General features: G+C 40.5%; 1 protein-coding gene across 2 annotated transcripts; it reads right to left on the bottom strand.

The window, feature by feature from the left end:
* Nucleotides 1–409: 409 nt before the first annotated feature.
* Nucleotides 410–21,362, bottom strand: coro6 (coronin 6). 2 transcript variants are annotated; one of them, XM_083564613.1, is made up of 11 exons: nucleotides 21,142–21,362; nucleotides 15,244–15,443; nucleotides 8,686–8,808; nucleotides 6,475–6,604; nucleotides 6,208–6,386; nucleotides 5,590–5,709; nucleotides 5,150–5,254; nucleotides 4,919–5,064; nucleotides 4,241–4,298; nucleotides 3,092–3,319; nucleotides 410–2,819 (listed from the first exon to the last, which is right to left on the bottom strand). In XM_083564613.1, exons 2-11 carry the CDS (start codon nucleotides 15,439–15,441, stop codon nucleotides 2,697–2,699), a joined length of 1,410 nt encoding a protein of 469 aa, XP_083420739.1. In that variant the 5' UTR covers nucleotides 15,442–15,443; nucleotides 21,142–21,362; the 3' UTR covers nucleotides 410–2,696. The 2 variants fall into 2 exon arrangements, with proteins under 2 accessions (XP_083420739.1, XP_083420738.1); XM_083564612.1 differs by having other exon boundaries at nucleotides 21,119–21,361.
* Between the last annotated feature and the right edge of the window lie 2,434 nt (nucleotides 21,363–23,796).

The following is a 23,796-nucleotide window of genomic DNA, read 5'->3' as shown; positions in this document are numbered from 1 at the left end:
CTGCTTTACATGGGTTGGAGTGGAAGATCTCCTAATTTAGAGCTCTGACCTCAACACTGTTGAACACCAGTACCTGATATTACTAACACAATAAACACACATCTCCACAATTCCAGTGGAACATCTTCCCAGAAGAGTGGAGGTTATTATAACGGTAACCAAACCAAATGGGTCAGGTGTAGACAAACTTGTGTGTGTGTGTGTGTGTGTGTGTGTGTGTGTGTGTGTGTGTGCATGTGTGTCTGCATGTGTGTGTGTGTGTGTGTGTGTGTGTGTGTGTGTGTGTGTGTGTGTGTGTGTGTGTGTGTTTGTATGCAAGAACAACCAGATGAAACCTTTTTTTTTTTTTTTACAAAAAGATGTTTTTATTGATTCTCACAAATCCTTTATAGAACACACAAAACTCAACTTTATGTTCTTTGGTTTTAATATTGCTCGTTTTCTTTTCTAAAACAATATTTACATTACGAGAGCCACATGAGATCTTTCATGTTGGTCAGATATGAAGAAGTGTGAGTGTGGGGGGCTAAAAAAAAAAATAAAAATAATGAAGGGCCAGTTTTTTAAGCACATCATTGTTAGAGCCACGGTGAGAAAACCTCTAGGTATAATACAGCTCCAATCGATGTGTCTGATTGTGGTGTAAGGCGTACTGATACTTTGTGAATGATAAGCAGAGAGAGACTTATACGAGGGGCGTTCAAGTCAAACCGGGACTTTTGAGTTTAGAAATAAAAAAGTGAAAGAAAATCGTGGAAACTGCGTCTATTTTTCAACATGCTCTCCTGCTACATTTAATTAACGCCTACATTGATTCGGTTCCCTGGTGGTCCAGTGGTTAGGATGCGGCGCTCTCACCTCTGCGGACCGGGTTCGATCCCCGGTCAGGGAACCAACCCCAGCCATTAGGGTTGCACAAGCCTTAGTGCCGGTCCCAAGCCCGTATAAATGGGGAGGGTTGCGTTAGGAAGGGCATCCAGCGTAAAAACATGTGCCAAATCAAACATGCGGATGGTCCGCTGTGGCGACCCCTAATGGGAGAAGCCGAAAGAGAGTTTTTATTGATTCGGCTTAAAAGATCCGTCAGTACGCCTGAACCATCCTACAGCCTGCTCCACTTCATCATCAGGTCAAGTGTGTTGACACACACAAGGGATTAGTTTCCAGCTGTTAGTGACTCTCAAAGTACAGACATAAATAAAACTGTACATTCAGCTTGGAATATAAGAGACAAGAACAGACGATGTGAAACAATGAGACATGTGCGCCACCTATCAGTAATAGGACACACTAGCATCTTACTGCTGCGAGTAGCATCCATTTTTATACCTGTAACATTAAAAGTCCCGGTTTGACTTGAACACCGGTCATTTTAATTACCAGGTTTACAGGTTATATCATAATCATAATCAAGATTCAGTCGCTTTAATAAATGTTTTATAGCAAATTTAACTTCCATTTTGGTCATAACTCTCTCCTGTCACATGACAGTTTTGAACCAATGGGAGCAAAATCTAGCATGTAATGCTGTTTTCATACCGTGGTTCTCACAGATATTGTGCCAGGTTGAATTAGACTATTGTGATTATATCTTGCATAAATATAAACTCGTCAGCCAGCTATATTTATGTACACCTGCTCATTCATGCAATATTCCAACAACCCAATCATGTTGCAGCAGACATCAGACATCTCAAACCCAGTGACTTTGACCATGGAGTAATTGTTGGGATCAGTTTGAGTATTTCAGAAACTACTGATCTCCTCGGATTTTCATTCGTACTACCGTCTCTAGGGTTTACACAATGAAAAATTATGGGTGGAAAACCTCTTGCTTTTGAAAGCGGTCAGAGGAAAATAGGCAAATTAGTTTAAGCTTGCAAGAAGTCTACAATAACTACTCATGGTAAGCTGGAAAATACATTATCTGGACAAAGGTCTTGAGATACCAGACTTTCCCTGCCATATGTGGTTCCCCAAACTGTTAGCACCAAAAAGTAGGCACACAATTGTATATGACGTCTTTAGACCCAGGTTTTGAAGACCCAAACCTGTTCCAGCATGAAATCCCTAATGAAGATATGCTTTACATGGGTTGGAGTGGAAGATCTGCTGTAGACCTCTACAACCATATTGAACCCCAGGCCTCCTCACCTCACCTACATCAGTACATAATTTTACTAACACCCTTGTGGCGCCACACTCCAAAATCTAGTGGAACATCTTCCCAGAAGGTTGGAGGGTTTAATGACAAAATGTGGAATAGGATGTTTTCCACAACCGTATCCATATAGAGTATCTCAATTCGTCAAAACACGAGGAGAAGTTTCTATTGGGTTCCCACAGAAATCTCAGGCTTTTGGGGTACCTGTCAAATGATTGGCTGATTGGATAATTGCATGGTATGAAGGTGGTTCATATTAAGATGGCTGCTAAGTGTATACCATTTTGATTCAAGTTGGCTTTAGGTTGCCAAGTTGTGCAATAATGATCCTTTTATATTCTACATTTGGGAAAGATGTAAGGCGTTAGTAAAAGCATTTTAACTGGCGCTCATAGCCTCGTTATCTGAAATTGTTTAGCCATGAATGCACTTGGGTGGATGTTGTGGTAACAGGGAATATGTGTGTGCATATAGAAAGGGGTTAGGGTGGTTGGGCAGTGTGTAGAGGCGTAACTGTGCTTTACTGCATCACTCAGACTGTGCCGTTGGAGTACTTGGAGAGCTTATTCTCTAAATCACAGATTCGCTTTTCTTGAGAGAGAACTGCAGCCTTCAGACTCTGAATCTCCTCTATTAGCTTTTCCAACAACTGAGGCTAGCAAGGAAAATACAGGAGGAACAAGAGTAGAAAAAAGGGGTATGAAGTAACAGTCGATGGAAGAAAGAAAGAGGGGAAAAAGAACAAGGGGTTAGGGCAGAGGGACAAGAACAGAATGGGAAAAAAAAACATTTAGGAGGCAGGAAACATGAAATGGAAAGCAAGGTACAGGGTAAAAAGCTCTGAAGGAATTTAATTTAAATGGTGTAACAGGGTGAAGAGGTGATGAAGGGAATGGAATACGAGTGAGAGGTGAACAGTGTACTCACTGGTAAGCTGCTTCCATCGACAGCCGACATGCTCCTGCGAGGCGCAGCCCTGGTGTCCAAAACATTTTTCTTAGCCACCTTCAGCTCTCTGCTTTTTGGGGGAATGTAGCCATCCCTCAGAGAGACAAGGAGGGGGTCTTCATCGCGCCCCTCCAGCCACTCTTCAGGCTCCAGTGCAGGATCTGGACCTGCCGTGTCTGGATAGAGGTCATCCTGGAACAGATCTGACTGGAGAGGACGAAAGAAAAATCATTAGGATTTTCCTAGAGCTCAACTTTCATGTGTTGTTTAAAAAAAAAACGCTGTTTATATGGTTACACTGTTTGTTTGGCGAATCATACAACCCCAATTCCTAAAAAGTTGGAAAAAGATGGGCAAATCTTATAACTCCATATTCTATTCACAATAAAACAAAAAACATATAAAATATTTAAACTAGGAATATATACCTTTTTATTATTTTTTTTTAAGGTCGTTTTAAATTTTAATGACTGCAACATGTCTCAAAAAAGTTGGGACAGGGCCATGTTTACCCCTGCGTAGCATCATGTCTTCTGTCTGTATAAAACTGGGAACTGAGTAAGATAGTTGCTGAAGTTTTGGAGAAGAAGGTTGTCCCATATGTGTCTGGTACAGGTTTCTAGCTGCTCAACAGTTCTGGGTGTTCTTTGTTGTATTTTTCGTTTTGTGAAGCGCCAAAAGTTTTCAAATGGTAAAAGGTCTAGACTGAAGGCAGGCCAGTTCAGCACCTGGACTCTTCTCCTACAAAGTCATGCTATTGTTTAAGATGCAGTATTGCTCAAATATGCAAGGACTTCTCTGAAATTTTTTTTGAATGGATGTTTTGTTGCTCTAAAACCTGTATAGACTGTTCAGCATCGATGGAGCCTTTTCATGTGCAAGCTGCCCATTCCACAGTCACTTAGCTTTTCCAGACTTTTGTTGCCCTGTCCCAACTTTTTTGAGACATGTTGCAGCCATAATTTTCCCCGTAAAATAATAGAAATAGAAATGCTTTTTATATTTCTATTGTGAATTTTAAAAAATGGGTTTATGAGATTTGCAAATCACTGAATTCTGTTTTTATTTACATTTTACACCGTGTTTCAACTTTTTTGTATTTGGGGAAGTATTCGCTTAAATACTTACCTTTCTAGGGACTGTCATCATGATGGGCTCACACTTCCTCTCATGAAGCTTGTACAATCTGAACACACAGAATCGAAAATGCTAAAGCCTCATCGCGAACGTATCTGATGTTAATCCAAAAAGCCAATCGTGTGGCAGCAGTGCTTTGCCCAAAATCGTGGGGAATAAAGAAAACTGTGATCTCACTGACTGTGGCATGCTTGTGACAGTGTGAGTATTTCAGAAACGGTCGATCCTGTGAGCTGTGTACACACCACATTCTCTGGAATTTACTGAACGGTTTAATGAACGGTTTAATGAACGGTTGATGCTGGTAAGAAGAGAACTGTGGGATCAGCTCGAGCTGACTGAATGGGTACAGAAGCTCAAATAACCACCCTATGCAACCGTGTTGAGCAGAAAAGCATCTCAGAATGCAAAACATGTGAAACACCGAGTCGGACGAGCTACAGCAGCAAGAGTAAAATTCAGGTTCCGCTCCTGTCAGACGAGCAGCAATCTGAGGCTACAGTGGGTACAGGCTCCTCCAAACTGGGTTAAAAATGATCTTGATTGGCTGATTGGATAATCACATGTAAAAACAGGTGTACCTATTAAAGTGACAGGTGTGTGCAGATGCCCAGACAAGCCCCACACCAACATCCAATCCTTTGTGTACATACTCCAGCTCAAGCTCACCTGGCAATCTCACACTTGCTAACATCAACCCCTCTCTTAGGCATGAAACCCATGCCTCGCTGTGGCTCCTTGCTACTGTATGTGCTGAGGTAGTGCACATAGGGTGGCTCGTCTGTGATCTCGAAATAGCGAATGCTGCTGTCCCCCTGGAGGCAAACACAAGTGAGACCTCTTATACTGGACACTGCTGGGATTGAAATGGTGCTTGATGGGAATAACTGCTGCACATACCTTACCACATAGATATACCAGGCTGGTGTCCGAATCATAAAATGGCAATAAGACCCCGTTACTTGTGTCCAGCTCCAAAAGTGCAATGGGTTCCTCGAAGTTTGTCTGCAGTTCACAAACAAAAATTCATTCTATGCATTTCGAAACACAGTTTGGACAGAAAACCCGAGAAATGCTGTATGTGTACTTGCTATAACAGCGAAATCAATGCACCGATGTAGACTCTCATCCATGCTTAATGATTATCTTATTTCTGTTACTATTAGAATTTAAGAATCCTTTCACCACATGGAATGAGAGACTGCCGTTGTAATGGTCTCATTTACACACTAGTCCACACTCGTCCATGACACATTAGCTGTGCGTCTTCCATCTATGCAATGTTTCACGGTGTGTATTTGATTTCAGGAGGAGAAAGAAAGTGCAAAGTGTCTTCTTACCGGGTCCCAGAGACCAAGCTCCCTTTGACTCATTCTGGTAAAGCCTGTAGTGAAGATGTTACCCTCTTTGGTAAAGATGGCTCTCATGGGCCTGATGCCTTCATGTGGTGCCAGTCTCTCCTGCAAGCACAAAGAGAGGATTCTTTAACTCAAATCTTTGCTTCCTATCATTTTTCTATACAACCTGTGAGACTGCGGATTCGTTTTACTTGTTATACAGTCCTTATAATGATTGTGATCAGTGGGAGGGTCACAATAGAAATAAACATATTTATAACATACTAGAATCTTCTCAAAAGAGGCATGGACTACTCTGGGAATGCAAACAAATCAGACATCATACACACAATTCATCAGATCTGCAAAAGAAATATTGAACATTTAGTTTGGGTCCCATGTGGAATGTGAAAAGCAGTGTAAGGCACCGTCTGACAATGACACTTTCCACTCTCTCTGTCTTAATGAGAATTAAAACACTGATCTAAATTTTTTAAATGGGTTGCTATAACACACTCCCTTATAACTAGGTCATGATCCCAAAGAGGCAGCAGCTGGATCATTTTTTAACAATGTGCTTTCTTGCTTTTAACTTTGCTTCCTTGTTTCTGTTATACTCACAGCCACCACCTCTCTCTTGCGAGGGTCGCAAACACGAACGCGGCGGTCTTTGCAAGTTGTACAAAATAGGCTTCCGTTGTGGTTCCAGCTGACGTTGTAGATGAGGTCTGGGTGATCGTCCATCGAGATCAAAGCCTCTCCGGTGCCCACATTCCAGATTATGATCAGATTGTCACTGCCTGTCACACATAATTAAGAACATGTATCAGAACTCAGATGCTGACATCTGCAGGTGAAAACTGAGCATAGCAAGTTGAGAGCGCACACCTGCAGTGAGAAGGACGTTGCGGGCAGTGGGGTGCCAGCTGACGATGCCCACGCGCTTGGAGTGGCCCTCCAGCACTACAATGGGCTCACTGATGGGACGTGTTGGAGTGTGGTCTGGAATCTGCCATACCTGTGTGGAAAAAAATGACAGCAATGATTTACAGTAGGGATGTTCATCTCCATAACTGAGGCTGATGAGATTCACATCTGGATGTGAAGCAGCTACCAATGCAATACGAGTCAGCTCTTTTACGACGCGATTACACAATGCGATTCAAGGCAATATGATGCCATGAAAAGAATATGATGGTTTGCAGTTCAATGTGGTACAGATAGTTCACTTTTATTTATTTCGTTCAGGCAGCAAATCATAAATTCACTTTAGTGTCTTCTGACTTCTAACGCCTTCACAAACACGCCTTCATAGTGCAAAAAAAAAAAAAAAAAAAGATTAACCAAAACCAGATATTATTTTCCTGTTGTGTCTTCAGGAAGACGCAGCTCTACCTCTGCCATGTTAATCTGTATTCTTTGTGACTCTCAGGACACGCCTCGGTTTCTGTAGTGTGAGAACGCGATCGAGAAACAGTTTAGCGAAGAGAAATCAATCTACATATCAAATATTGGTCAGAAATTATTAGTCGCTTTTGAAAAAATTGAAAGTGTGTAGTGCATCTACTAATAATTATTTATCAATGAATCGGGTTTTTTTACAGATGCAAATATGTTCAAAACGATTGCAATACAAACTTGTATCCGATTCACGCTTTTTTAAACCGAAGCATCACATCGTTAACTTTTGTGCCGATGCACAGATGCGAATCGATTAGTCACTAAACAGATCAGCACTTTAATTTTTTTTTAGATTTTTTACTGTATTTAATTAGCACCACTGAAAGAAAAAAAAAACTATGTTCTATAAACCTATGTAGACCTCATCTTATCATAATCCGACCCCTTGGCCAGATCATGAGATCAGGGAAACGGCGTAGCACAAAATAATCAAGGTCAGTGTAGGGCTAATTATGAGAGAAGTATGTGATCTAGGCTCAGCTGAAAATAACCATGTGTTACATGAGAGTCTGCTTGTAATAAGACTACGAAGCTTTTTATGAAGCCAGAGCTGCTTTTAAGTTCTGTGAAAAAGTCTTCTAAATATAAATTCGCAAAGATACCTTCATGATATGAAGGTATCTTGATATGAATGTACAAACCCGCCCCCCATTATTTGTCCTGTTACCTTTCAAAGAATATTGGCTAAAGATTTTCTGGAGTTCCTCTGGAGACTTTGACTTGAAGAGGACATGGCTCAGTGGATAAGGCTCTAGGTTACTGATCGGAGGGTTGGGGGTTTGTACTCCGTACATTTAATCTGCTACCTATGGGGTACCCCTAAACAAGGCCCTTAACCATCTCTGCTCCAGGGGGATGTATCATTGCTGACCCTGAGCTCTGGCCCCAGCTTCCTAACATCTCTCTGATAAATGAAGAAAGAATTTCACTGTTCTGAAAAATAAAGCACCTCTCTTTCTATTTTTTTTGCAGGAAATCCTTCTTTTTTTATATGCAATATGTTCCTTACTGACCTACCAGTATTGTTCTTTTTTTATTGTGTTTTAATGACACAATACAGTAAATGTAGGTAAGAGGAAACTCAGTGGTTAAGATATTGGACATCTACATCAGAAGGCTGTGAGTTTAAATCCCAGCACTACCAAGCTGGGCCCTTGAGTACGGCCCTTAACCCTTAACTGTTCAGTTGTATATATGAGCAGTTTATTATAAATTCTTCTTGATTAAGAGCATCTGCTAAAATCCATAAATCTTTCACTATTACAAAGATTTCACTACGATTCATCGGTTCTATAATGTTAACATAGTCCCTGATATTCCAGAAATGCCATGTCAGTGTTCTTGAAGTATGAACACACCCTCACTATATGACAGCTGAAGTGAGTTTTTGGCACCGGACGTGACCGTGTTACAGCATGATGAAACCGACATTCCTCTGTACTTACATGTAATGTGCTGCTACATAAAAAAAAAAAAAACACGGAAAAAGTATGGATAATAATCAGAAAGTCATCAGGGAAACATATATATAAACAGCCATTTACTTTCCATACGTATCTTCAAAGTAGGAAAATGATGTATGAATGCGATGGATAAAGAATATGTAAATATGTAGATGAAAGAGGGATGAATATTTACCATGGCAGTGGTATCTTCAGAGCCACTTGCCAAGATGTTGTCATTGTGGGGACACCAGTCAATGTCCAGGACGGGCCCTGAGTGTCCCACCACCAGGGGATAATTCTTGTCCACACGTCCCACCTACGATGTGTAACACAAACCAAACATTAACTGACAGCATTACCGAGTTCCGAGTATCTCCAGAACATCGGTCTTTGTAAACTGGTTACTAATTCCTTTCAAAAGGTGCAGACTTCTTCAAGCATGACGGTGTTCCTGTGCACAAAGTAAGATCCATTAGGATATGATATGAGTCCTGACCAAACCCCCACTGAACATCTCTGGGAAGAATTGGAACTTCAGTGCATGATCTCACTAATGCTCTAGCAGATGAATAACCGCAAACCCAGACAGTCACGCTCCAAAATTTTGGTGGAAAGCCTTCCCAGAGGAATGGCGTTTAATAGCAAAAAAAAAAAGACAAGTACATATTGGTGTGATGGTCAAATGTCTACAAACCTTTGGCCACAAAGTTCATATCAACCTGCAAAAACTAAGAGTTCTTTTAATTCTTTAAGAATAGCTCAATAAAGTTTTGATTGTATAGAGGTTTCACAATGGACATTGTCAGAAAAAGATTTAAAAGCTTTACAGAAGGTCAAAACTTCATGAAGTTGGAATATATAACCTACAAGTTTGTTCCTTATTAGTTTATCCCTAATGAGTGAACTCCATGAGGCTTCATCAAGAAGAAACCTTGAGAGGAACCAGATTTAAAGGCAACCGTATCCTTATTCTGGTGGGACTGAATGCCCATTCATTACAGTTCCATTTTTGTCAATAATCTGTACTATAAAATAAAACATGCACATGGAATGATGCAGTCTTCAGTTAATCCTCACTCATGTATACATACATACATACATACATACATATATACATACATACATACATACATATACTGTATACATACATACATACATACATACATATATACATACATATAGGTCATTAAGCCAAATCCAGTTTGGGTACCAAAAACAACTACAACTTTATTTTCTCTATTTTTATATATTTATATTTTCTCGCTGCTATTTGAGGTTATTATGATTATATTTAATAATAATATGTATTTCATTTCATTACCATTTTATGGGATGATGGAGGACAAGTGCAGCTTGGAAATCCACCCCCTCTAAGACTACTTTATTGCAACCCTGCACCTTGAACCTATTCTGAAAATAAATCACTGTCACACTTACATTATTTAATGTAATGCACTGCCTCACTTCACAAACCCTGCACAAGCTGTATAGTTAATGTCTTTACACGTTTTTATTATTATATCTTTTCTAGTTTTTCATGTTTTTATAGCACCAGCACACCATGACAAATTCCTTGTACATGCAGCCGATAAATGATTCTTCTGATTCTGATGATTAGAACAAAGAGAACAAAAACTACTAAAATAAACAACAAAATAAAGACAAGAATAAACAGGAAAATGAGCATACATTATGAACCGAACATTTTCTTAGGATTTCCTGTCAGTGTCCTCGAGCTGACAGGAAATCCTAAGAAAATGTTTGGTTCATAATGTATGCCTTTAGTGAAAAAGTCTAATGTGTAAATTGTTTGGCAAACGGCACACACACACACACACACACACACACACACACACACACACACACACACATGCACACACGCACGCACATGCTTTCTTTCAGCAAATTTCACACTAGCACCTAGCATTAGTTTAAACTAGCATTCCATTCAAGTCTATTTATTTCATTAATTCAATAATTAACTTTGGTTAATTATTAACTTTTAGATAACGATATCTGTTTTTAATTCTGACTCTGCCCCTATTTTTCCATTGGTTTATTTCCCTGAATGTATGAACGTGTCCCTTCCTTCACTCTAATTAATTTGTCACCTTAAACCCAGGGCGGATCTAGAAAATGATTTACGGGGTGGCAAAGGGGTGGCATGAGATTTACAGTGGGGCAAATAAGTATTTAGTCAGCCACCAATTGTGCAAGTTCTCCCACTTAAAAAGATGAGAGAGGCCTGTAATTTTCATCATAGGTATACTTCAACTATAAGACAAAATAAGAAAAATTAATTCCACCAAATCACATTGTCTGATTTTTAAAGAACTGCAAATTATGGTGGAAAAAAGTATTTGGGTCACCTACAAAAAAAAGCAAGATTTCTGGCTCTCACAGACCTGTAACTTCTCCTTTAAGAGGCTCCTCTGTCCTCCACTTGTTACCTGTATTAATAGTACCAGTTTGAACTCGTTATCAGTATAATAGACACCTGTCCACAACCTCAAACAGTCAGACTCCAAATTCCACTATGGCCAAAACCAAAGAGCTGTCAAAGAACACCAGAAACAAAATTGTAGACCTGCACCAGGCTGGGAAGACTGCATCTGCAATAGGTAAGCGGTAAGCGGCTTGGTGTGAAGAAATCAACTGTGGAAGCATTTATTAGAAAATAGAAGACATACAAGACCACTGATAATCTCCCTCGATCTGGGGCACCACGCAAGATCTCACCCTGTGGAGTCAAAATGATCAGAAGAATGGTGAGCAAAAATCCCAGAACCACACGGGGGACCTAGTAAATGACCTGCAGAGAGCTGGGACCAAAGTAACAAAGGCTACCATCAGGAACACACTACGCCGCCAGGGACTCAAATCCTGCAGTGTCAGACGTGTTCTCCTGCTTAAGACAGTACATGTCCGGGCCCGTCTGAAGTTTGCTAGAGAGCATTTGGATGATCAAGAAGAGGATTGGGAGAATGTCATATGGTCAGATGAAACCAAAATAGAACTTCTTGGTAAAAACTCAACTTGTGTTTGGAGAAGAAAGAATGCTGAGTTGCATCCAAAAAAACACCATACCTACTGTGAAGCATGGGGGTGGAAACATCATGCTTTGGGGCTGTTTTTCTGCAAAGGGACCATGACGACTGATCCGTGTAAAGGAAAGAATGAATGGGGCCATGTATTGTGAAAATTTAAGTAAAAAAGACCTTCCATCAGCAAGGGAATTGAAGATGAGACGTGGCTGGGTCTTCCAGCATGACAATGATCCCAAACACACCGCCCAGGCAACGAAGGAGTGGCTTCGTAAGAAGCATTTCAAGGTCCTGGAGTGCCCTAGCTATCCAGATCTCAATCCCATAGAAAATCTTTGGAGGGAGTTGAAAATCCGTGTTGCCCAGCTTCAGCCCCAAAACATCACTGCTCTAGAGGAGCTCTGCATGAAGGAATGGGCCAAACTACCAGCAACAGTGTGTAAAAACCTTGTGGAGATTCACAGAAAACGTTTGATCTCTGTCATTGCCAACAAATGGGATATAACAAAGTATTGAGATGAACTTTTGTTATTGACCAAATACTTATTTTCCACCATAATTTGCAAAGTAATTCTTTAAAAATCAGACAATGTGATTTTCTTGATTTTTTTTCTTATTTTGTTTCTCATAGTTAAAGTGTACCTGTGATGGAATTTACAGGCCTCTCTCATCTTATTATGTAGGAGAACTTGCACAATAGGTGGCTGACTTTTTTGCCCCACTGTATAAGAAGTGGCACCACCGGAGCAAGAATCCCTGAATGATTCTTGAGGATTCAAGGAATGATATACATATTTGGTGTATACACTGGGGCACACAATTCAATTTTAATCTATAAAAAATTTAATAAAAAGACTGATGTATGATTGACTTAAACCTGATATCTGGATTGGAAAGACACATGAAATGAGATGGTAAGATATATATAACTTTTGTTTCTTGAATTCTACACAAACCTGTAGCGATTTTAAGTCTATTAAGTCTAAGTTTTATTTACAAAGCATGACAAACAATACAAACTACATATAGATACAAAGCCTCAGTGAATCTGGTCAAAAACACAAATACACAGAAACCACATTTAAAAGTGCAAAATGCATTGCATCACTTGTCAAAGGTTTGGACAATCCTGAAGACGCAGGCTACTGAACAACATACTTTTGAAAAAAAAAGTTATTCATTAATACAAGTGAAGATATTGTAAAAGAATTAACTATAATAATATATTTACAGGTATATTTATACAAATGCTTCGATTCGTTAAAAGGGCTGGAGAGAGTCATTTGTTTGTGATCAGTGATCAGGCTGGTTGCATTGAAGGTGTTTGATTTCACTTCGTCAAAGAGACCTTTGTTCGCACTACGCTTTAATAAAAGCATAGAGGAAAAGAAAGACGAGATTTTTTTTTCCATTATTTACGGGTATTTTTTTTTTTTATGTCATCACATTGAAGTGGCGCTATTGTAAATCGGTCAAGGAGACTGATTTAATTTATATTTTAAACGTTGGGAAACCAGTGCTGGGGTGGCAGATGGGGTGGCAATTTGTTTTCTTAGGGTAGCAGTTGCCACTCTGTGCCACCTCCCGGAAAACCCCAGGTCTTTGCACGAGTTTGCTTATTAATCTAGAGCTCTGTTTTCAGTGTCAGTTTTAGAGTCTGTTTGCTGATAATTTAAACATCTAATTTTCCATTTTTCATACCCAGGGTCTAGTTTAGGTTTGATTACGCCCCTAAAATAAAACTGTGCTAATTCAAATGATTCCAGGTGAGTTTCTCTATGTGAGTGAGTTTCTTTCCTGGGATCTTGCTTCCCCGGTGTGTATTTATAACCCTGTGACGAGGCGATGAAAAGGCAGTTTTGATTCTGACCTTTCTGGAACTGGGCCGGGTAAGAAAGCAGGCAGGGTATTTATAGGTTGTCTGTTAAGCTGTTTGCTGCTACATGCTCATGTGTCTGTGTAATGAGTCTGCATACTGCATTCCCCAAAACAAGGAGAACTGTATTTATATTTTGATAATACCCTTAATGATGGTCCGATATGGACACAAGGCTGCGATCACAAAATAGACAGCGTCCATATAAGGGGTGGTAGGGCAGTTTTCTAAAAGCACATTCTGTTATACTGATCTACCCCCTGACCCCCGTTTGCTTACAGATTTCACAGCAAAATAACCAGTTGGTGTTAACAGGTGAGAGATTTGTGTGGGACAGTAATAGTTCAGGCTGCAGATTACACCTGGAGAAGCATGGATTGCAGCAGTTAGCAACAATTTTGAGGTTGCTAATCACTTCTCAGGACTGATTCATTATTCACTACCAGGTGACAATGATAGTTGGCACTAGAGGAAAATGGCACACAATTTTTCCAGCTGACATAAACAGCAGCAATACTGGGGGGAGGGGTTTCCCTCGTTAGCATTCTGCCCATGCTTCCTGATAAAAAAATAAAAAAGCATGCCACATGAGGTACGTCCTCCTTCTTTAAGACAGCAATATCTTCAGAAGCTTTTTTAGAGACACTCCCCCTCCTCCTCCTGAATTTCTGAATGGTTTGACCTCTCTAAACTCTTTGCTCACAAGAATATTTTTCTCCGATTGCTTTGGCTTTTTTTTTTCTGACTCGCTCACCTATACATATCAATGAAATCATGTCCATCAGAACATACACGGGAGACCAGCAAACTGTCTTCTAAAAACAGTTCCTTGGAGGTACCTCTATGATTGACCGTGTTCCATTCAGGCAAAAAGGATTGAATTAAAATTTGTGTTTTTCAGATGATCCCAAGCAACACGTCACAGGTTTTCCAGGTAAATGAGACTCCCTTTTGGTCTTAACACCACTGAATATACACAACCGTAACTCTCACATTACTCTCTCGTAAAATGTCCCAATCCACATTTAGATCCACTTTTGATTCGATTTTGGAAGCCACTTGAGTCACTTCAGACTTCAGATGATCACAGACATTTTGCCATAGAGATCTCATTGAATACATGCAGCAAACAAATGCAATAAACTCCTGGTGACAAGACATTTCATCTTGACAAGAACCAATCAATCCAAAGTCTAATCACTCCCTTAGATGTTATGAGGAAGAAACATTGGTTCCTCTCAAGGTTTCTTCCTCATAACATCTAAGGGAGTTTTTCCTTGCCACAGTCCCCCAGGCTGCTCATCAGGGATAAATACACAACCTTTACTTTAATCCTTAAAGTTATGTAGAGCTGCTTTGAGACAATGTCCATTGTGAAAAAAAATATAAATAAATTTGAAAGATCGCATCTCAAGCAACTAATAAGGCACTCCTGATTGTTTGGCTGGAAGATGTTACAACATAGACATTAAAGTGTGATGAGATGATAAGATATTACAGCTGGTCCCCGACTTACGACATGGCCTAGCCTACCCAGGAGTCTTAAAGACGGGCACATGGACGAGCACTGGAAGATTTGCAGCTACATTTGCCTGCCACGCAAAAATTCTAATATTTGTAACAATTTTGTCGTATCTCTATCGTCATCATAAGATTAACATATCGTCATCAACAATTTCTCTACTTTACTTTTCTTTATACAGTTTTTTGATTAAGTTAAGGCTGTGCACGTTCTTGAAACGGAAGGTCGTAAGCTCAAATCTTAGCACCTCGGCCCAGCAAGGCCTTTACCCTCAACTGCCTGTACTCCACTACTTCTTATTATTCTTACCTTTGAAAGGGGCAAAACCAAAAATGCTCCTCCTCCACTGGACTCCACAATAACTGCCAGGAACTTCGGGTTGACCGCACAGAACGAGCTGTCCCATGTCACCTTGGAAACCCGAATGTCATCGTAGCTCTGCTCGGCTTTCGCAGGTTGACCAAAAACATGCCGGAACTTACTCTGGCGCACAATACTGCGACTCATCACTAGGAGAGAGAAGAAAAGAAAATGTACGGTCAATGGAGCTGAACGTTTGTCTTCATGGAGGTCCTTCAGCCATTACTTATATATACACACACCGATCAGGCATAACATTATGACTGATAAAGTGAACAACACTGATTATCTCTTCATGATGGCACCTGTTAATGGGTGGATGTATTTATTAGGCAGCAGATAAACATTTTGTCCTCAAAGTTGATGTTAGAAGCAAAAAAAAATGGGCGTAAGGATTTGAGCGAGTTTGACTAATTGTGACGTCTAGACGTCTGGGTCAGAGCATCTCCAAAACTGCAGCTCTTGTGGGATATTCCTGGTTTGCAGTGGTCAGAATCTATCAAAAGTGCTCCAAGGAAGGAACAGTGGTGAACCGGCGACAGGGTCTCGCGTGGTCGAGGCTCACTGATGCACGTGGGGCGCGAAGGCTGGTCCGTGTGGTCCGAGTCATCAGACGAATTACTGTAACTCACACTGCTTAAGAAGTCGATGGGTCACAACTGTTTTGGAAGCAAAAGGGGACCAACACGATATTAGGCAGGTAATCATATTGGTATGCCTGGTTGGTGTATATAACATCAGTGAACAAGCAAGAGAAAGGTTTCTTTGTATTTCTGATGTCCATATCACATCCATTTATGACCTATTATTACAACAAAAGTAATACATTGCCTTCATAATTTTCCTGCAAGATTATAAAGCTTAATGATTGCCTATGTACGAAACAGCAAACCGGTGTTCCCTGACACTGCATCTTCGAGTAATCAATGCTCGGGTAACACCATGCAGCCTTTAAAAGACAATGTTATCAATCCATTTTCTGTATAAATGGGCTCACTGATGCACATGATGGACCCTTGTCAGATCCCTGACATAAAAGGCTACACCGTTTTTGGGATGTTTAATGGAAAATCCAGGTTCCTTCACCATCAAGTCCATGCAACCACTATGTTTAAACTATAGTGTGATAGTGTAGTGAATGTTTATTTCTGCAACACATTAGAGCCCTTGATACCCAACAGGAACATCTGAACAGCCTGGTATATCTGACGAGAACCCCATAATGGTTGCATTTGGTCCAAACTCACATGGAGACTTCTACCATGATAATCTTCAGAAAGATCATGTGAATGCTGAAAAAAAAATATATAATATCTAGATTTTAATATTTCTGCTCTGAATATCTGCATTCATGGCATTTGGCAGATCTTACCAGAACAACTTACATTGATCTCATTCATGCAACTAGGCAGCTATGAAGTTAAGGGTCTTGCTCAGGGGAATAAGTGGGGCAGCTTGGTGTGAAATCACGCCTTTGCCTTAAACACTATGTTGCCACTACCCCACGAGTTACAACCAATAAGACCTAAAGAGGATAGTGCAAATCCAGGTAACCTGATAACCTGCCTGTATGTACAGTACACTGTGGGAATGGAAACGACTCTGAAAAACACCTGTAAGACTAACCAACATACACTTCAGGTTTGAAAATGATGTATGAGTTGTTATCAAAAGGTTTCCAGACGAGTTCTGTTTACAAGAATGCACTTTACGTATCTGTTGATCACACACTATCACTTTCAAAAACAGTCCCCTTGCACAGCAATACAGTGCCTCCAGAATTCCTGTCACTTCTGGAATGTGTCCTGAAAGTCTTCTTTTCAAAGCATGTGAAGCACCTTCTGCGATTCGCGCTGGATCTCCGCACTGGTGTCAAAACACCGACCTTTGAGCTGGAGCTTCATCTTCAGGAAGAGAGCGAAGACTGTTCCATATGGCACACCGACAATAGCAGCAATGTTGTGGACTGTTCCACAAGTTGTTGAAGGTCTTCCTGATCTCTCGTCGTCTTCCAGCGATGTTCTTCTGCTCTTAAAGCGTGCTTTCCGCTCAAAACACCTCGAACAATTCGAGCTTCTGCATATGCCAAACGTATGTCAAAACGCCTCTGTGGCAGATTTGCCGGGTTTCACACAGTAACTGGCTGTCCATGATGAATGATTGGTGATTGGTATGATCGGTGGTAACGCACCGTACATGACTGGTAACGCACGTGGTGAGAAATAGCACAGTTGCCCAGATCCTGATGTAGAGTGAACGGTGTCTTTTGGCATACTGTTTTATAAAGGTTGGTGCTTCCTGTGACTGTGCATGCTGTTGGCATGTTACAAAACTAGTCTCGCACCTTTTCAAATTTGAAAGCGCAAGTTCATTTGTAAGGTGTTTTATAGTCGCAGATGTATATTCACGTTTTCACTTTGGATCTTTATATTCACTTTACTTTTGGAGCTTTATTTAGTGTTTGAAAAAATTGCACGAGAAGCCCCAGCGCGAGAAAAATTACTGGCTGGTGGTGATATTTAGACGTTATAAACCAAACCTCCTGGTTTCTGAAGCTCATCTGTGAACACACGGGTTATTAATGTGAATGTTTCTCTTAAGGGAAAAGAAGAGCGAGAAGAAAATGTGCATGGACAGTCAATACATTAGAAGTAATTTATTTTTCACAATCTTGAACTATTTTATTCAACAGCACACTGTTAAATGTTATAAAATGTTATTAAAATGTTATTTAGCAGGGGAGAAGAGTGTAACCGCTCTGCTTTCTGTATTAGGATGAAATCAGCGCTATTACAGTAAGGAATTGTAGGGGTCAAATATCAATCAGACAAGGTCATCAAGTAATGGTATAGCTACAGGACAAAAACGATAAAACCAGAAATTACAGGTCAAGGCCTGAAATTGAACCAGGACGCAAAGCAGAAAGACTTTACGCAACAGGAAATGTGCCGAGTGCTGAACACGCAACGTAAATGTATAACTATTTTCTCAAAATCTCAAAAAACATAAAACCTTTTTTCTTGATAATCGTATAAAACGAAAAGAAAGAAAGGTGCTTTATACTGGTCACATGTACTCTTTTAAAGCATGGTGAAATTCTCTTTCCATATCCCAGTAACCTTAGGAAGCTGGGGTCAGAACGCAGGGGTCAGCCATGATACGGCACCCCTACAGCACAGAGGGTTAAGGCCCTGATCAAGGGCCCAAAGAGTAGCATCTTAGCGATACCAGGGGGGCTTGAACCCCCTACCATCCCAATAGTAACCCAGAGCCTTAAGCCCTGAGAAACCATAGTATGCAAGTGCATACAGACTCCAAAAATCATAATCATCCTGAATAGCATCAGATGCGCATTTAGAGGAGAGCTAGCGTAAAGGCTAGTCATGCTCGGTCTGAAATCTTGTTCGGTTTCAAAAAGAAGCCTCTGCATTTGGAAAGAACTCGAACCTTTTGGCATTATAAAGCTGTGCAGATTTAAAGCAGACTCTCAGACATGTTTTGATTTGTACATTCTGAGTGAGAAACCTATTACTTTTGCAAACTGAGGTATTTATATGTAAAAAGAAAAAAACTATGTACAGGACTACAGAGACTATTGTAGGTTTATAATGCATATTAAATTGTATTGTCAGGAACTATGTCCCGAAACGAAAACACCACTGGTTCTGCAATGAAAAGGAAGTTTTTGCCATATTCTATTTGCCTTTATTCTTTATTATTTATACAGAGTCGAACGCTTTTTCACTTTGCCGCATGTCCTGTCCTTCCTGCTCTCTTTTCTTTCACTCTATCCTGTGTTAGATTTTGAATATAAGAAAATCTCTGTCCTGCTCCGTCTCTTTTCACGCTAGACATATCAAAATTGAAACCCAGCCACGTAACTCCACCTCACCTCAGACTTTTCCCAAAGTCTTTTTTTCAGCTTGCTCTGTGCATCACGGACGAATACAATGCGCATGTTTGCCAGCAGACATTCGCTTTAGAACATCCACCAGCAGCAAGTAGAGAGAAATCAGGCCACAGCATGCAGCGAGTGGATTTGGGACATGAGCAAATATTTGTGCAAAAAAGGACAAGAGCTTGTCAACTATCGCACATGAGCAGTGCGTTTTCCATCTTCAATCCCTTCCTTCGTTCTCTCCTTCATTTACTCTTTTATCTACTTTATCTATCCATCACTGGTGCATCGTCCTGTGGCTCTTCAAAATGATTACAAATGATTAAATACACTTAATATTTATGGGATTTTTTTATCATCTTTTCCAAATGTTAGAGCTCCTTAACCATTCCCAAGCAGCTCCTAGAGTTCCGGAATTCCTCAACCATGATTAGACAACGAAAACCTTAAAATTGTTACTCCAGTTTCACTACTGTTCCTGACAGAAATTCCAGTTCTTCAATATTCTTTGCTTTATGTATAAAGATATTTCACTAAGCCTCTGAACTTTTCAGTGCAACTCTACAAGAGGGCAGCGTATACTTTTGTGTTTTGCTGTTGTCTGGTTGTCACACGACTCTGTTGACCCGTCACGATGTTATTCTTGGAAGCTACGCAAGACAGATGGCAATACTTACAATATCGCTAACAAATCCGCACCCTCTGCGATCTTCACGTGGGACCGATAACGAACAGGATGAATCTCCTGAGTTTACGGATACAATTTGATGAAAGACAAGTGTAAAAAGAAGTATGAGGAAAGCGCATCCAAACAGAAAACAGGAGCTCCTTCGAAACTCAAACTGCCACAAAGTCCCTAAAGTAAAAATCTCCTTTATTTATAAGAATGTATTGAAAGTTTTCTTCACAATGTGTTTATAAAATGACCCTTTTATACATTTTAACGGATTCTCAAGCAGGAATCAATTAAACGACTTGACACTTTACTATTCAAGAGAGCATCCAATAACTAGCTATCATTATTCCATTCAATTTTATTTTCATAGTAAATAAAAAATATCATAGTTGGGTGAGGAATTTAACATGATAATGCGTATTGATAAAGAAATATCAGTGCTGAAAACATTTCACTGCATTCCTCGTTTATATCCCAACAATATGGCAAATATTTTTAACCATATAATTAAATAACATGAATAGTGTCGAATGTCCATGATGACAAATTGATTCATTCATTATAGCAGCTATAAATGGTCATTCTCTTACTCTCTTCTGTATGTTTTAAAGAACACTACAAATACTACTGCTAAGACTACAAAAAAGAAGAATAAAATAAAAAATAAATCAATACCCTATGACCATTTTCTGGGGGGTTTTAATGCTCGTCTCGGGACTGAATCGCTTCACGCGACTCGACTCACTTGCACAGGAATCGACTCAGGAAAGTGAGTCCAGACGCCAGAGCAAGTGACATGGCCACTGTCCTAATATAGTCATTCTGAACTGCCTCATGCCCCCCATGCTGCAGCTATCACCCCCTCCTGCCCCCACCAGCTTATCACATGGGGTCAGTACAAAATAGACACGCTAAGGAAGTGCCACACAATAATACCCCCTCTACCCCTCATTCCCCAACTGCCCATACCCTTCCTCCCCCCTCTTACACCTGGCAATTCGCCATAAATATATGCACGTCCCTAACACACCCCCACCCCCCAACCCCAATCCCCCCTCGGTGAAACTTTGCGCGCGACAGCCCGAAAAGAAGTGCGCAAGCGCAAAGAGCGCAGTCTCACGCGCAAAACCGTGACGGTGCGGTATAAATCAAGAAATAACAGCGGCTCTTTATAATAATAATAATAATTATTATTATTATTATTATTATTATTTTTATTATTAATTCTTCAGTAAGAAAAGCTTCCCTACCTCTGTATTAGTGTTCTGTTCACCTGCTTTGGTTTGTCAAATGCTCCTTTTTCTTAGTTTCTGCTGATTTGGTCAACAAATATGAAACTTTTTCGTTTTTTATTTAATTCCAGGTAAAAAAAAAAAAAGTTTATAAAGTTTATGAAAAAACCCAAGCCAACTCGGTGTGCTGGTCTCCAGGCTTCCGGTGAGAGAAAAGAGAGAAACAGATATGGGGTGCCTGGAGAGTGGGTTAGGCGATGGTGGGAGGGAGAGAGAGGGAGGGAGGGAGGGAGGGAGGGAATGGAAATGAGGCTACGTTGAGGCTATTTTCGAAGCGTGTTCATCTCCCGCGACGGTGAAGTCACGTGACATGTGTGTGTGTGTGTGTGTGTGTGTGTGTGTGTGTGTGTGTGTGTGTGAGAGAGAGAGAGAGAGAGAGAGAGAGAGAGAGAGAGAGATAGAGATGTTCGAGTTAGAATGTTTGGACGAATTTTCGGTCTTATTCTTCCGGCTGCTACCATTAGGGGGCGCCATAGCGGATCATCCGTCTCCATACCCCCCTGTCCTCTACATCTGCCCCTTTCAAAGTAACTAACTGCATGTCTTCCCTTACCACATCCATAAACCTCCTTCTTGGTCTTTCTCTTTTCCTCCTTCCTGGTGGCTCCACCCTCAGCATTCTCCTACTGATATACCCCATGTCCCTCCTCTGCACCATCTCTATCTCACCTCCCTCACTTCGTCTTCAAAACGTCCTACATGCGACGTCCCTCTAATAAACTCATTTCTAATCCTGTCCCTCGTCGTCACTCCCAACGAAAACCTCAACATCTTCAGCTCTGCTACCTCCAGCTCCACCTCCTGTCTTTTACTCCAATTATATAAATATATCTACAGTAATCCCCCATTCATCAACGTTTCTGAAACCATCCATGATAAACGAAAAACCACGATAAACAGAGGCGTTTTCTTTCCTGCACAAAAACATTTGCCTTCATTTCAAATCCACAGGAAAACCATAATGCACGGAAAACCTGGGGTCATTTTATAAGATTAGTATTGATGCTTGTGCTAGAAATGACGCATGCGGGTGGTGCAGACCTGCAGTAACTACAGTTGAATAAAGTTGATCGGTCACATCATGAAGTTATGGGAATGAGTAGTGGAAGCCAGGCTGAGAGAAGAGGTGACCATCTTTGAGCAGCAGTATGGTTTCATGCTGAGGAAGAGCGCCACAGAATTATTTGCTTTGAGAATGTTGATGGAGAAGAATAGAGAAGGTCAGAAGGAGTTGCATTGTGTGCCGAGAGAGGAGTTGTGGTACTGTATGAGGAAGTCAGGTGTGTCAGAGAAGTATGTGAGGGTGGTGCAGGACATGTATGAGGACAGTGTGGCAGCAGTGAAGTGTACAGTAGGAACAACAGACTGGTTCAAGGTGGAGTTTGGATTGCATCAAAGATCGGCTCTGAGCCCTTTCCTGTTTGCAGTGGTTATGGACAGGTTGACAGACGAGGTCAGACAGGAGTCTCCCTGGACTATGATGTTTGCAGATGATATTGTGATTTGTTTTGAGAGTATGGCACAAGTGGAGAAAAGCCTGGAGAGCTGGAGGTACACGTTGGAGAGAAGGGGAATAAAAGTCAGTAGGAGTAAGACAGAGTACATGTGTGTGTGAATGAGAGGGAGGGCAGTGAAGGGGTTCGGTTGCAGGGAGAAGAGGTGGTGAAGGTGGAGGAGTTCAGGTACCTGGGGTCAACAGTGCAGAGTAATGGAGAGTGTGTTAGAGAAGTGAAGAAAAGAGTGCAGGCAGGGTGGAGTGGGTGGAGAAGAGTGATAGCAGGAGTGATTTGTGATAGAAGAGTATCTGTGAGAGTGAAAGGGAAAGTTTATAGGACAGTGGTGAGACGTGAGATGTTGTATGGTTTAGAGACAGTGGCATTGAGTAAAAGACAGGAGGTGGAGGAGGTAGCAGAGCTGAAGATGTTGAGAAGTTCACTGAACGTGACGACATGTCACCACAAATTATGTTGCTTTTGGTCCTATTCCCAAATATATGAGTAATTACATATGTGTTATTGATCAGGTTAATAAACGGGGCATTTTCAGGATTTGCATATCGGATATTTTGTTCCCCCACCAGTAGTTTAAGATGAAAGTCTGTGTCTGTGGGTTGAATAAGTGACTACTGAAAGTAAATAATCTTTTTTTTTTGTTGCATTTTGTTTTTGGTCATGACAACAAGAAACAGTTTTTAATCATTTGTAAACTTGAGCATTGTTTCCAGTGTTTACTGTTATAATGTGTACATTTTACGATACCAAAAACCTACAAAATAAACAAAAGTTTGAAATCATCTGCTTTTCTATGTTTTTTTATTCTATATTTTTTTTTTTTTTATTCCATGCAACAAACTAGGGTAATGAAACGGCATCTATCTTTATCAGAATGTCATCTTAGGCAATAGGAGTAGGTTTTGGATGAAATCCATGTAACTCTGTTACATTCTACTTCACAAGTTTCTGATTATATTTGGAGAACTTATTATATACATGTTGATTAAAAGGTCAAAGGAATACTGAACCAACGGAACAGCAGACTGCCTCACCCCCACAGTCAAACATGGAGATGGAAGCTTATGATTTGGGGTTGTTTTGGAGCAGGGAAGGAATCCTGAAACAACATGGCAACCATTCCAT

This window comes from Silurus aristotelis, assembly GCF_946808225.1.
Source record: "Silurus aristotelis genome assembly, chromosome: 16".
NCBI lineage: Eukaryota > Metazoa > Chordata > Actinopteri > Siluriformes > Siluridae > Silurus > Silurus aristotelis.
The sequence above is the reverse complement of the archived record's forward strand: the minus strand, read 5'-3'. Positions and strand labels throughout refer to the sequence as shown.

Coding starts and splice junctions, on each gene's coding strand:
- coro6 (XM_083564613.1), bottom strand. CDS start 15,441: ATGAGTCGCAGTATTGTGCGCCAGAGTAAGTTCCGGCATGTTTTTGGT. Junction 6,605..8,685: donor CTGAAGATACCACTGCCATG/GTAAATATTCAT, acceptor TTTTCCACACAG/GTATGGCAGATTCCAGACCA. Junction 3,320..4,240: donor TGATGACAGTCCCTAGAAAG/GTAAGTATTTAA, acceptor CGTCCTCTCCAG/TCAGATCTGTTCCAGGATGA.